We start from the raw sequence: 15984 nt of genomic DNA on the forward strand, positions 1-15984 counted from the left end.
TTGTTACATTTAGAGTATATTACTACTTTTCTCTTCACCTGTCTGCCTATTCTAAACAAATTATACATTCCTATATCACTGATTAGTTTTATGTAAATCACGTGGAGTATTTTTCATGTGGGTTTTTATGAGGAGTAGTTTTGTTGACTGGCTGAAGCATATCCGAGTATGATTGCTTTATGTACTTAATAGAAATAAATATATTAGTACAGTTGCTCATGCTGGAACAAAAAGAGCAAAAAGATTATCCCTTTGTGGACAGAACCACATCTATATAGCAGGCACAGTTGCTTTCACATCCATTTGGTAGTTTGAGATGCAGATAACTCATAAACAAATTTAAATCATTGAAAAAAAGAATACTGCCAAGTATCAAAATGTTAAGTTTAATTAGGATATTAAATATTAGAATCTCTGCCAAATTCAGCTGATTAATTTACTTAAGCAAAGCTCAGTGTCAAATACTGAAAAGAAAGATGCACCTTAATTTAGTGTTTAGTATTATGCTTTTAAGTGTACAAATGAAATCTTCATACAATAGTGTCTCATGGGAAACAAAAAATATTACATCAGCCTAGTTCTCTATATCTTTCTTAAGTCTTTTCCATCTCTTGCTGATAATTCAAGGGCTATTTATATGAGATCTGATATTGTTTGATTCCTTTTACTTATACAATTCGTATATTCCTATTCTTCTCACTGAAGTGGTTTTTCTTTTTGGCAACTTTTTTTCCTTAGCTGCTGTTACTCTTTGGTATTCAAATACACAGTGCTTTTTTTTCCCCTGACAGAACGCCAAAAGGAACAATAAATCAATACTTATATTAGTGAGTTTATGAAGTAAATGAATGTGAAATAAAAAAAGTAAATAAAGCAAAGTGTTAGAGGCTTTGGAATAAAGTAGTTAATGACAGAGTAATGATGCTTCTAAATTAATTTTGGCTTTTCGTGGTAATTATGTAGCTGAACTTTGGTTTTATGCCATTTCTGCATAGGAAGAAGGAAAAAGGGAAGAGGAATAAGAATGTGTTTTCAACATTGTGTACTACATCATTTAATGGAAATTGCATTAACTTCCTCAAACTAAAGTTTCTTAGACAAAGTATATTAAGTAAAAACAGCCCAAAGTATGTGAAGGAAGAGTTAAAATAACTACACTATTTTACAGAGTTTATGGGAAATGGTTTACACCGTTAACTAGTGTGTAATTACAGTAGAGTAGGGGAATGAGGTTTAAAAAGCAGTAATATTCACATAATTTCTCATACTTCTCAATTAGATGAGACAGAACTGTCCTCTGGAAGAGAGTTCTGACTGTGTGATACTATTTATATACAGTAGTGTGTACAGTTATATCTATGCAAGAAATAAGTTAAAACTACATTTTTAATGCTTTGTGGTTAAGAGTTTAAAATCTAGGAGGTGTTGTTTTTTGATTTCCTTTTGTATATACATTCAAATCGTCTTGAATTACATAATCACATATCTGTTTCTGATGGGACAGTACAGAATTAACATGCTCTTGGAATAAAATAGTCCTGAGAAGAAACTTTTTTTGTTGCATCTTTGCCATGTCTATCACATAAATTAGACTGTGAAGATGAAGCATAAGGAATTGCAGAGAAAGTGAGTGTGGTGCAAACCACGGGTCTGTGATAAGTGCTGAAATGATTGTGTGTGTGTGTGTGTGTGTGTGTGTACACATCATTGTATGATGGGAATAAAAGACCATGACTAAGTGGAATACGGAAGGAGTTTTCCCAATTTCCCTACCACATATGTGTTCATTAGCATTGTCAGCTTTCTCAGTTGACATATATGCGATTATTTGTTTGTTTCTCAGAGAAATGAGGGAGATCTCTTTCACCGACTGTGGCATATAATGAATGAAATCCTAGACCTGCGAAGGCAGGTCCTTGTTGGCCATCTCACCCATGACCGAATGAAGGATGTGAAGCGACACATCACTGCTCGTCTGGATTGGGGCAATGAGTGAGTAAATAGAAATATAGAAGAAAATAATGTAATCTAATTATAATGTGAAAATTTTAGGCTCTTAATAAAGCACTGAAACAAGGAACAAGTTTCTTACAGATGTTTTGATGTCAGCTCTTCTTTCTTTTTTCATATTTTAACAATGAAAAATGAATGACTTTAAAATATGTATATATGTATTATGTTTAGGAAATGTTAGGCTGTTGAGCATTGCTTGGCAGCTGAGTAGTATGAAGAACAATGTGAAGACAAAAAGTGCTCACATATCGGTAACACTGGCATATGTACATTTCTTTTGCTGCTGAGCACTTTGAGTTTAGAAATATGAGATAAGGTGGAAGAGACTGCTGATCTTAACTTTTGCTGACATATTATACATAACTTGCTTTGCAGTGCTTCCAAACTAGTAGAAACTTTATATATTGAAGTTTTGGAAGCATATAAGTACATGGACTTGTGATTAAATTTGATAGTTGTGACTGCAGGTTAATATTCTCTATTGTCTTGTCTTGTCTTTCTGCCATCATGTTTGTTCTCTTTCACTGTGTTTTTTTTATGTGGAGGCCATGAGGTTAGACAAGGATTGTCTTGTAATCTTTTACAGAAACCTAAGGCTTCCTCAAAAGCCTCGTGAAGTAAACGAGAATCTTTCCTTTTGATTCCATCTAAAGATTAGGTGCCTACTTCAGAGTGTATATATATTAAAGGAAAAAGAAAAAATTGAAGTACCTCATTTTTTTTTTTTTCTGGGAAAGGAACAGTAGAAGAAAAAAATACGGAGGAAAGCAGAGTATGTACATACTCCCTTATATTTGTTATAACAGAATTAGGAGGAGGAAGCATGAGAACAGGGAAAAAAAAATCATTGTGTGGACATGTCAAGTTCTACATTTTGTTTAAATTATCTCTTTTTCAAAGCATGATTCTATACTAATTATGTTTTAACCTAGAGAAATGGGAAAAGTAAAAGGAATATCTTTATTCATAATGGATTCGGTCCTCCTGCAGTTTTGCTGAGAGCCTTTGCTTCAAGTACTTAAGCAAAAATAGCTCAAATAGAGATGTTGCTGAGTATTTGTGTTATTCCCTGCATGTACATTCCCCTCATCTATCTCAGATTAAAGGGTTGGTTTCCTTTAGACAGATACTTCTATTCAAGTAAAACAGTAATACAATACAACAGTTTCTGGAGAATTACTGTAGAGCCTCACCTTTTATTTCTTCTGATTTTGGAGCTGAAGGATCATGGGGCCTGTTGCTTTTATCTAGCAGGCTGCTTTACTAATGTCTGTGAAAGGAAGTATAAGAGTAAGGTTGCTTATTTTTAGGAGTCATATATATATATACAGTCATATTTCAGGAACCTTCAATTTGTCTCACACTGCACTATATTAAGAGACTTGCATCAGCAGGATTGGTGTTTTATATGGCCGTGAGGACAATGAACATGTTTGATTTTCTTTGATTGTCTTGTGAGAAAGCAAGTGTAACTTTGGAAAGGTAATTAAACTAAAATATGCAAGTAAACTAATCTCCTAAAATATGTAAAAATTCTCTCCTATTAACGTAGTAGCTATTGTACTCAAACAAGTCAGTAACCTGATATAGGCTGATATCCTTCTTAGAGCAGTGCTCTGTACCTTACTCTGTAGAAAACTTTTTCTATAAACTGTATGACTGTACAGAGAATAATACAGAAGTTTAAAAGTTTGAACCAACCTTTCAGAGAGATAGACTTGATCTTCAAAGCATGTGACCAGACTGTACTTGCATCATTGTAACTTTCATTTTAGAAATAAATATTTTTAGGAATAAACGTGATTCAGATCTCATCTCTAGTATTTTTTCTTCTCACTCTAAGGATATGGACCTTCAATTTACTAAATCAGTTTTTCTTGCCAGAGACTGATTGCCTACATTTCATACAAACAAACAAGAAACCTACTCCACATTCTGTTCTAATAAACATAAGATGCTGATTGGTGAAGCTTTAGACTTAAGGCTGTGGTCTCTCCAATGCCCTTAATTCTGATTTTGGCAAGGATCTACCACACTGCCAACAGGAGAGGTTGCCATGGTAGATTTTATGGTGGAAACATCTGTCCTCTGAAATCCTAACACAACTATCAAGCCTAGGCTGAATTGGATTGCAAATCAGACAAGATGTTGTAAGTTAAAAATGATCCCAGTTTGCTTTCTTTTGTCCTCTCAGCCTTTTTAAGGGACCAGTGTCCACAGCAACCATTACTCTGTTCTGAAAAGTAATGTTTGTTTTGTTTGCGAGACCACTTAGAGCAAAATTAAACTTCTTCCGAAAGAGAATTTTATTGTTATGAAGGAAACTCAGAACATCCACAAAAGCAAATGTGGATGCAGGGTTGGGTCAAAAATATAGAACAGGTGTAACTGCCTTCAGAAATAACTGCTTCAAAGAGGACAAGAAAAAGAAATTTGGTCAATGCCTCAGCTTTTGAAGTCTGCAAGTAGGAAAGCGTTTGCAGTATTTCTGGACTTAGAAAACCTACTCAGGATGTTCTGCCTGCCAGACACTATCAAACGTGCATGAACGCATGATGTAATATATCAGTCATGTAAATGCTTTGCACCTATTTGTGCTGGTGGCAAACTGAAATCTGTTACACAGACGATATGCGTACTCCTCACTATGCTGTTTTCGCTCAGTCAGATTATTTATTTATTGAAGTAAGTAGCAGAAATGATACCACAACCAGTTTTACCTGGCATCACGTTTTGTTGGTCATCTCCCGAGTCATTTAAATGTACCTTGTCTTCCTTTATCTTCCGTATTCATAAACCAACCTTATAATCAATTTATTAAGATCTCCTGTATAAAATAGTGTTCTGAGCTTTCTAAAAAAAAAAAAAAAAAAAAAAAAAAGCTTTAATATTAATTACTTGACAACTGAATTTCCAGAGAATGTAAGTAGGTGTACAGCACTTTTTAGTTTTCCACTAAATATCAGATATATCTGTTATTCAAAATTCTTCATAGAAATTATAAAAGCATAGCAAGACTGGCATAACTGTCCAAAAAGCAATCTTGATGTGGGTAATTCTTAAAAACAAACAAATAAAAACACTTCATGAGCTCTAAATGTATTTTATTTACTTAATAATATCATGTTTATATTGTATCTCAGCACATGAATGAAAGTAATATAATTCATAATATAGGTTTATTGAAAGTTTTTTGCAGTATTAGACATTGTTTTACAGAAATATTTTAAAAACAGAACAAATAACATTATATATAGCCACTGTACACAATTACAGCTTGCTTTAGATAAATGAATACTGCACTGACGGCATCCTTTTTTGTAAAAGTTGTTAATTCAAGCAATATTTTGTAACTTTTCTGCTTGAAGGAGATGAGATGGATCATGATAAAAATGGTAAAACAAACTGAAGCCTTCCCTACACCCGCAAATAAATCCTTATGTATGAAGGAGCTTGTCAAATGTTACTTGCTGGTTGTTTCGTAGAAAGACAGAGAAAATTATCTGTCTTATTTTAAAAATCTAGTCTTAATCTTCTTTTAAATCTTTGTCTTTCTCACCTCTTCTATCTCTGCATTCACTTCCTACAGTTCCATTTATCACTGGTGTGATAAATTTGTTCTTTAACACTTATTGAAAAGTTTACATCATGAACAATATTACAAAGCTTTGAATAGATAATCACTAACAGCTTATTTGGCAAGGTTAGAGTATTTTCTGTAATGTGAGAGGTCAAGCAAGATTTCTGGGCTAGGCAGAGGGAGGGACATCAGAACTCAGTGTCCTTTCTTGTCCCTAAAAGTGCTTGGGGGGGACTTTCATTAAAAAAGGAAAAGGAGGATTTACTCTCATTATTACCCTCATAATGAGTTTTTTTCTAAAACACTTCCCAAGCATTTGGGTCCTACTTCCAAAGTGTTTTCTTCAATCTATCTTTTATTCAGTTAAACTCTGATTAAATGCAAAAATCTACAGCAGTAGAATTAACTGAATGTTAGGGCTTTCTGCAGCTATTGTTACCTAAAAGTCTGAATACTTAACATAGTAGAAGAACTGTCTCCTTAGAATTTTGTGCTAACCAAAGGGAAGTGTGATGGCTTTTGAGAGGTCATCTGTTTCTGCTCTTTCAAATCTTTTTTTTTTTCCCAAACTTTCTGATCTTTCAAGTTTTTCTGATGTCAGCAGAACGGGTCAGAGTACCCCTTGTATTCTTAATCTTATTTTCAGCACAGCAGCAAGCAGTTAAGTTTTATTCCTGTTGATTCAAGTGTATTTCATTAGTTAGTTCAGGGAATACAACCAAAGAGCTTTGCCATACAGCCGAAACTAAAAATAAGCTGATGTTTTGGCATTTGATTTCTTTTTGTATTCTTTTGGGGGCTGTCATTCAAAATGACAGTGCTAGTATGACTCAAATCATACTATCTCTACAATAAGAAAGCTGAAGGTATGAAATGTAAAACAAAAATTGGAGAAGACCAATGGAATAGTAAATGCAGCCAGAAAAAAATGCATCAAAAAAGTATTGTAGAATATGAATTAACATTTACATTATTAGAAGGAATGTTTTTGTTAAATGTGAATAGAAGTAATGTTATATTTCTTATTTTATTGCCTTTGTGTGAAGAGGATAATTACTTACTGTATGCAGTAAGTATGCATGCCTTCCGCATGCCTTACATCTTATTATTTCTACTTTTCTTGTATAGACAATTGGGACTTGACTTGGTTCCAAGAAAAGAATATGCTATGGTGGATCCTGAAGAGATCAGCATTACAGAGCTCTACAGGCTGGTATGTGAATATAATTTCATGGCAACTTTCTTTTTATCAGTTATACCTATTTCTGTAGAGATGTTTTGATTTGATATCAAGTCTGTGTGTGTATGCATGTGCCTTCAACATATTATTTGTTAATAGTTCTATTTTCTGAGGTATTATAAAAATTATGAAGTGCTAGCATGAATTCAATCATTAGTAAAAGCTTATGAGACAATTTTTTGTTAGTGCTATAACTGATCTGTAAGTCCTGTTTAGGTAAGATTATAGAAAAGTAGTAATATACTCCTGATACAAATGCTGTCACTGTTACTTGTACTGGCCTTACTGATCTATTCAGTTGCATTAATGTGGATGTTAGTTAAAGTGAAGAAGACAGTTCTTCTTCGGATGTGTTTGTTTTGATGTAATGAAAAAGATTTTGATATTTCTTACAGTTTTAATCTTCACTGAGGTCTAAGAAAACTCTAATTCATTTCTCTGAGCTTTAGCTCACATTTAAGTATTGCTGCAGTTACAGTAATACATTTCTGAGCTTTATTTGTTTAAGGCTAAACTTGTATTTAAACTATGCTAACTCATGTATTTAAATATATAATATAGAATAAAGCGATTGAGATGATTTGCTATGGAGCTGAAATTGTATATTTGATCGTTTTTAATTGCTTATTTTGATCACTACTATTAAACTTGACAATATAAGTTATTTGTTCACTCTAGAATCAATATACCTTAGGACAAGTCATTCTCGAAGTTCAAAGTCACATGCAATCTTAAGGAGTCGTGTTTGTGCACTAGATGAAATACAGTGAGGAACCATTAATCACAAGAAGAAACACAGAGAGGAAGAATAATTCAGAAAATTAATGATGAAATTCAGAGTACACTTTCAAAAATAATTGAATCCTGAACTAAAAATTAGGAACTTGGGACTAAGCAAGCAGTCCAGTATTAGATGGGGTTTTTCTTGATTATCTCTTGTTTTGAGATTTTTGACTGGTTCAAACTGGCTGCTTTGTTTTCTTTAGATGGAGCATCGGCATCGAAAGAAAGACACACCAGTACCAGCCAGTAGCCACCATCTTTTTGTTCAGATGAAAAGTCTAATGTGCTCCAATTTGGGAGAGGAACTGGAAGTAATCTTCTCACTGTTTGATAGTAAAGAAAATCGCCCAATCAGGTAACACATGATTTTTTTTCACTAAAATACTGATTTTTACTTAAGTGTTGTCAATGTGTGCTGTGTGTTTTGATCTAAGTAATAAATTTCACATTTGAAACACACAGAAGATTGTTTTAATACAGGACAAATTTTTACTGCCTTTTGTAATTCAGTTATTATACTTAATAGCTTGTTGTTCTGTTCTAAGTTTAAATAACTTCTTTTCTCTACCTTGCTCACGTATTTCAGCTCCTAGTTTTGTTACTGTGTGGGAACATGCATACATGTATGCGTTCGGGTGGATATTAGTTCTGTCCCAAAGATCATTTTTCTATATCTGTCTTCTCACCACATTTGAAACTCTTGAATTTCCAGCAACTGGAACTGTCTCTTCCCCTGTTAATATTTAGAGATGAATTCTCCTAGGTACATGGAATTGGAAGGCTACACTCAGTCAGTGAATTAAGAATCTTTTTATAATGGAAGCCTGCAGTTCAGTGAGAAAGAACCAGTTCTTTAGTGAAGCAATTAATCCTGATCTTAAATTTATTTAGTTTTTTTGGCCTCTTTCAGCTGGGAGCGCTTCCTCTAGCCATTCTTTTTGTTTGTCCTAAAGCTGAAATTCCAAACAAGCCCTCATAATCTTTCTATTTTCAGATGTTCAGTAGTTACCTCTATTCCCAGCATGTCTCTGGCCAAGAGAGAACACCTGGAAGGGAACAGGAGTGGAACTGTTATGTGCTTAGTAAAGATGAAGCACAGGATAAGAGTGAGGTTAGTGGAAGAGCCATACAAGTTCCATTTGAGGAATAGGTCAGGAAGATTGAACCCATCATAGCAGTGCTAAATGCTTGTGCACTGGTGGTTGGAGGCTGTCCTGAAGGCTCTCACTCAGAATCCCCTACTGATAGTTACTGTACTTTTCTCTACTTTCCCCGCTATAGAAGAATCATGTTTGGGAGGCAACAAACATCTTTCTTGTGCTTTAAGACTGACCATTGAAGGAATTTTGTTTTGAAGCAAAAAAACACTTTAGATGAGACAGCTCAGAAATGCACTGAAAGAAATACAAGCCACTGCTCTGTGCGTATTAAGGTAATAAGTGTTACTCTGAATGCATACATAGCCCTGGCTTTGTAATAATTGTCTTTTTGTATATAGCTATAGGAATTTAGAGGCCCATGCAGTTTGAATTTGACAAAATGTCTGTGGTCTGGAGATGGGCAAGATAACTAGCTACTACTTTGCCTGAAAAGGCACACAAAATGTGCCTTCTTGGAGATTCTAATGTAGTGTTGGTAGTTCATCTTATATAATTTGACAAAAATTCATTTTTTATGGTTAATGAAATCATAAGCAGCTAGGATAACAGTTGGTAAATACTGATGTTTCATTCAGAGCTACACTTTGAGCATTAGTCACCAAAAAACAGTTTACTGTTGTTTCTAAGGATGAAATGTGCATCAGAGAACATCTTCTGTGTTCGTTCCAGTGAGTGACACAACAGGTGATGGATTTAGGAGAGAGCTTCAGGCCTTGAGAGAAAATAATTTGGGTGTTATGGATTGCTGAAAACAAGGTTATGGCAGTAGTGGAGGTATGAAAGCAAATGGATTGGATTTCATGTTCACATGAAAGCACAAATTCTAGAGCTGTTTGTCACATGCTTGCTGTGGTCTGACCTTAGTTATTGATTTCTGACTTCAGTGTCCGCTTGCAGCTGCTTTATTATGTGTGAACTTCCTCATCCCATTACTGACAAACCTTGAAGCAGCATGTTGTCATGAATCCAAACTGCCTTCAGAGCAAGGGAGGAATAACAAGATGAACCTTGTGAGGGCAGTTTGCTACCATCTGTAAAACAGCCTCCTTTCCTCTCCCCAAAGAAACCCACTAAGAAGTCAGCAGAAATCTCTCAATACGCTGAAAAAGTAAACCCATTAAAGTTTCCATAAAAACAAATGGCATATGTTTCTATATAACAGAATTAACTGGAATGCAGATGTGTCCAAGCAGGAGATTAATGTGTTTTTTTTCTGGACCATGTAAACAAGTCTGAAGTCTTGCACACATATTGTGTGCACAGTGATCTGGAATGAGATACTTTTTTCATTTAATACAGATTGACAAGATATTTCAGAGGTCTTTAGGCCCTTGCTACAGCTGAAATAAAAAGCCTGCCTCTTAAAGGGGATGTTTGACAAGACTCCATGCTCTTCAGCTACTGCAGTTTGCACATTGCTATAAAAGCCTCAGCCTACTGGCAATAATATGCCACCTTTTGAACTGCAACATTGCTTACTATTCTGCCAATTTCTGATGATAGGGTGGGTCAAAGAGCTGTGTGTGGCAATGCCATAAGGTCTGTCGCAACTAGCTGTGTGATTTGCCTGTTGAATTTCTGAGCAACTCTTGTGAGTTGTGTTCCACTAGAAAAATACAATGCAAATAATAGGTAAAACTCTTGTTAATAGCACAGATGCAGTTGAGGAACTAAACATGTTAATTCACTTCCTGAAACAGAAATATCTTTGATTAAGAATAGAATATGAACATAAGTAACTTGAAATAAATGTCTTCAGTTTATTGATAATGGTGTTAGACTGTCTGGCTTTTTATTTCTTTAGCCTTTGTTGCTTTTTACCTGAAGTTTCAGTTCTGCAAACACTATATATGTTATAAGCTTTTCTCAAGTGTGCAGTTCTGCTTGCTTTAATTAGGCTATTTGAATGCATAATATTAAGTAGGAGCTCACAGGTATTGCTCTATCTAGCTGTATATTCCTGCACAGGTTATAAGGAAAGTTTTCATTAGCTATTTAAATATTACTGATAAAATAATGCCATTTTTACTTCTATACATGAAATAATTCGATCTTGTGATAGTCGCTTTGCAGAATTTGCAGCTGTTGATGTTTTTTTTCTAGTCCTGTGAAGTCTAGAATAGCTTTGAAGGGGTTGGATTTTTATCTTCCTTTATTTTGGAATTATTGAAGTTATTGCTATTGTTGATAATAATGTGGATAACATATTACCTTATTCAAAAGTCTGAGCTTTGAAAACAAAAGATGCTTGATAACATTGGGAATGGATGTTTTAATAGCAGAGTTTTATGTTAAAGTGCAAGAATAAGTTTGTCCTCAGGTCATGGTAAAGTGGTAGTTCTCTTCATGTTTAGAACTGACAAGATTTATGGAATTGCCATTGAAAAATGAAAGGTAATGAAAGATTTTTTTTCTACTGCTGCAACTGAAGAGTCCTTCTAAAAAAAGTATACCATCGCAACTGAGTCAAAACAAGTTTATGAGCAGAAAACAGAATGTGTTAATGTTTTTTTTTTTTTTTTATTTGGTGTAGTGGACTAGAACTGAGTGTCTCTTAAAAAATATAAACTCATGACATGTTAATGCCAGATTCAAAGAACTGTATGTATATAATGTAGAATGGAATTTAGATATTGAAAATCCAAACCTTGATTCTGAATATCAGCACACTGATGACTTTTTTATTTTTTTTTTCTTTTTCCCCTGCTTCCTCCTCTTCCCTTTTTTGTTTCTCCCCTGGAACAGCTTGCAGGAACAAAGTTGAATATATATTGCTGGCAGGGTTGGATTCTAACAGAATGCATTGTTGGCCAGTGCTCCCCTTTGAAGAGGAATAGAGGAGTAGGGGAGTAAGGATGGAATTCCTTTCACGCTTCCTACAATGTCTTAGTGGTGATTGCTCTAGCTAATAAATATAGTCTGTACTCCCTGGGAGGAAGGAAATGTGATTTTGAATATTGAAGGCAGAACAGGAAACTGAGGATGGCTTGCTCTTAGAGAAAGGTCCAAGCAATTAATAAAATTCTCTTCACCCATGCATCTGCTTGTTCCTCTTAAAAACAACGGACAGACCAAAAAAAAAAAAATGCTCACTGCACACTCTCAGTATGTGCACATCATCACTTTTTCTTTGATTGTGCTTCCATTAGAAAAGAATTGGTCCTGAAAGAACAGTTAATTTATCTTTGGGGCAAGAGAAGTTCAGTCTCTGTGGTCTGAATAGGTGGAGGAATCTTTCTGTTGCTGTGAGTGAGATGCCAAGTTTAAGAAGTATGCCAGAGCTTTGCATCTTAGATTTAATGACTGGAATTCAGCTTCAAAGACACCTTACCTTAAAGTCTCGCTGTGAATTACATGTCTTGGTTCCCGGTCCAGTCGATGGAGATCTAGTTATAGTCAGTGAAGCCTAGAAAGTGATTCAACTAATGAAATGTGGGTGTCTACTTTAGAGCATGTTGAATAGCTCTCAGGAATCCATAGAGTGCATTGATTAAAGAGCTGTTCAGCATTCACTGAAGTAATATCAAGCTGAATCCATCCTATTTTTCTCTTGTTTTTTATGCAACTATTTTGGATCGCGTTAAAGTTTGAGATGTCAAAATCAAAGGAGGAGTTGATCCTAGATTCATAAATGGTATAGATACTTAATATTAGTATTCTAGTAGCTAGGTCCTCAGAGGGCAGTCTGTAAGGAGGAGCACCATGAATTTGCTCTTGGAAAGTTTGCAAAGAATTTAGTTGTCAGTGAACGAAAAATACCTGATATGTGCAAATTACTACTGTAGTTTCAGGATATATTGAAAATGTACTGTTAATAAAGAAATCATTGTCTGCATGACTTTCTCATTATGGTTGTAGTAGGCAATGTACATGTTTAAGAGATACTGTTCTAATTTAAGAGATATTAATCCTCTCATAATGTGTGACCTACCAGTGCATTTCTAGAATTTTATCTATTAGAACAAGTAGGAGATGGAAGTTAAACCCATAAAACCATTAAAGCCATTTTTTAATAATTCTTATATCTTACTAGTCTTTCAGTACTTGAAATATAAAAAGAAAATAGGAAAAAGAATGTTATTCTGAAGTAAATTTTTCATCTTAACGGCATGGATAAATGCTGGCAGTATTCAGAACATCTACAAAGAATTAGATGATATGCTCTTCATGTGAGATGTGGGAAACTGAGATGTAGAAATGAATTTTTTTCACTTGTCCAAAGAAATCTGATGTCATCTAGTGACAAAAATCCAGTGAATGGTTGTTTTACGACCCCTCAGACTTACTAACTGAAGATTTCTCTAGATTGGTTGTAGCTAACTTAGTGATCAACATCCACTTTGGGCAACAGAGATCTTTCCATTTACTTCAGTGGGCAAGGAATAAATGTTCTTTTGTTTAGGATTACTGCCTTGCTATTAATAGGAATCCTGCCATTTGTTTTAATAGGTTTGGGACAGTACTTGAGGCTATTTGTTGGTGGAAATTCCTATTAAATATAAATATATCTAATTTTGTTAGTGTCAGCAATAACATCAGTCCTGCTATATTAAAGTAGATGTAATACTAAAATGAAGATTTATTTATAGCATTATTATTATTATTAAACAATAATAATATTACTTTGCAGAATGTTCATATATATAATTTTATTAATATTAATGTGTCTTCACACTTCAGAAAAAATCCATTTTCTTGGACAGAAACATTTTATACTGCATTTTTGGAAAAGCAAGTATGGAAGTAAGAAAACTGTTGAATTTTGTTCTTGGTAGTCAAATATTTAAATCTGATGGCATGCTTATACATTTGATGCATGAGACTACAGTTGTAAGTCATTCATTTTCTGCTTGATTGGTACATATTCACTTCATTTGACTATGTGTACATATTATGTATTTTCTAGCTTACTAACTGCTAGGAATAATACTTGTTATCACTTGAATTAACAATGAACACTTCAATCAAGTTATTCCTGATTCCTATGAATTTTCCTTGGTGATTTCTTATATATAGTTCCATCTGCCTTCAGCACCCTCTGCCTTAGAATGGCCAGTGTCCCTGCATTGGGTGGTAAGTGCAAGCTTGTGAGTGGCACTGCTTTAGTGGCACTACACAGACATGCAGCTTGTCCAAGTTAAAGTCTTTGTTTTATGTACTACTGTACCTTCTAATATTATATTCCTTTTAGCCTTTTATTTCTGCTCAGGTTTTTTATTTTATTCTTAAAAAAAAAAAAAAGCAAAAGGCTGTCTTAATTAAACTTTAGTTTGTAGAAGTTACTGTGCTATAAGGATCCTAGGATACAGTCAGTTTTAAGTGTAAAGTAGTGTTGTTTTTGTAGTTGGCAAATGAAGTCCATGTCATATCTATCATATCTTCAGAGTTTCTCTCAAGAGACTTTCTTGTCTCGCAGTTCAGTTGCTGAGCTTTCACTGGCTACTCATACGTTCTACAATATCTTTGATTCACAAATGTATTCTCTCAGACATGTTATACTAGGATCCACTGGGAGTCTAGACAAGATATTTTTAGAACTTTAAAGGAAGACTGGAAACGTGCGTGTTCAGTGCTGCAAGGGAGTGAAATGATCTTGTGTTCTGAATCCTTTTATTAGTCTGTGTAGAGGCCTATGTTGTAATTAGTCATTTGAGATTGATGAAATCTTTGACGTTTTCCATTTCTAAGAAATTACTGGCAGGTTCTGTGCAGTAGTCTTGAGTATGAAGATGCTTAGGTTCCCTGCTTTTAGAGTGCCAAACAGTGTGGTGATGTTTCAGTTTGTTTTAGGGATATTTTACTCTTATACCAGCATAAAAATGAACTAAAAAATGAACTAAGTGAACCTCGTGCTGTTGAATCACATGGAGTATATCGTATGTGTTATAATAGGTTACAGTTACCATGTTGTAGTGGCAGATTTATTCAGAAGAATAAAAGAAGGCATATGCTAGTATGTGCTTTTACCCACATGTACTCATGTCACATACCAAGTGCAGCAGTTTGTTGCAGCAGTGATGACCTTAGTGTAGCCAAAGGGCCCATTTACAATGGAGCTCTTGAGAGCACCAACCATTTAATCAACAATACATTGATTTTTTTAAATCAGATCCTGGAAAGATCTAGCTTATCAGCTTTTATTAGAATTGGTTTAAAAAGTAGCCAGGAACAAAGTGACAAATTAGCCGTTCTCCAGACAATGCACATTATTGACCAAGACTCAGTTAACTTTGTAGTCTCCCTGTTACTGACAAGAAAAAGAAGAAAAAAACAACCTCGTCACCAAACAAAGAAGTGCACTGTGTTTATGTGGGTAAATCATTGTATACAGTCTTCATGAAGAAAATAGGGTACGATAAATAGAGCAAGAGCAGAAGAAAGAAAGAACTGGGGTTTGTGGAAAGTAAGGCTCAGCCTTGTCAGATGCCTGTAAAGGTCTTAGATTCTCTGTGACTCAGTTTGCATAAGTATAATATTGTTTTCAAACTGTTTGACAAGTATCAATTACCAGACTTTAATTGCTTATGTTTAAGAGACTGTTCAAGAGAACACTATTTTTTTGTTTATATATATGTGTGTGTGTGTATGCATTTTAGTGAAGTTAGTATGTGGGTTTTTCTTGTAGATATTACTGCTTCTATCTTATCCAAATTACTGAATATACAGTTTGGTATACAGACGTATAAGAAATTGATTGCAGAAGCTGTTAATTTAGTAAGAACAAGGTGGTTGCAAATGTTGTTAGGAAAGTTTTTCCAAAATGATGATTAGATATTAGACAGGTAAAACCAAATACTGGTTTTTTTTTGGAATTGTGTCTGTGTCTTGGTGGGGAGAATTGTGCTGTCAGCTGTAGATCAGAAGACATTAAATATTTTAGATAATTGCTGTAAAAAGCCTGAAGATAAATGGTAAGGTAACATGCAGACTATTTTTATTGTATTTATTTACCAGATGACTGCTTTTCAAAAATCAAACATCCTAATGTCCTCTGAGACATTTACCTTTCCAGTGTAGCTATGGAAAGACCAAATTTAAATTCATAGCATATTGCTATTCAGAAATCTTAACTGTGTTTTCAAATTCTTTATAAAGAACAGGGGTGCAATACAAAAAAGGATGGAGAGTATTAAACGTGCTACCTACAGTGGTTCAAAGTAGCGGGCTCTGGTTTGCGCATTGATCAGCATGAACGAGAACGCTGTTCC

General features: G+C 34.5%; 1 protein-coding gene across 1 annotated transcript in view; it reads left to right on the forward strand.

The window, feature by feature from the left end:
- The window catches only part of DOCK4 (dedicator of cytokinesis 4), a 249333-nt gene that overhangs the window by 91638 nt on the left and 141711 nt on the right, over positions 1 to 15984 (forward strand). Inside the window, exons 6-8 of the mRNA XM_062583616.1 lie at positions 1844 to 1992; positions 6722 to 6806; positions 7820 to 7971. Coding sequence (XP_062439600.1) covers positions 1844 to 1992; positions 6722 to 6806; positions 7820 to 7971 — 386 coding nt within the window. The remainder of the gene's footprint in view (positions 1 to 1843; positions 1993 to 6721; positions 6807 to 7819; positions 7972 to 15984) is intronic.

The sequence above is a fragment of the Rhea pennata genome, chromosome 1 (assembly GCF_028389875.1).
Source record: "Rhea pennata isolate bPtePen1 chromosome 1, bPtePen1.pri, whole genome shotgun sequence".
In the NCBI taxonomy this organism is placed as follows: domain Eukaryota; kingdom Metazoa; phylum Chordata; class Aves; order Rheiformes; family Rheidae; genus Rhea; species Rhea pennata.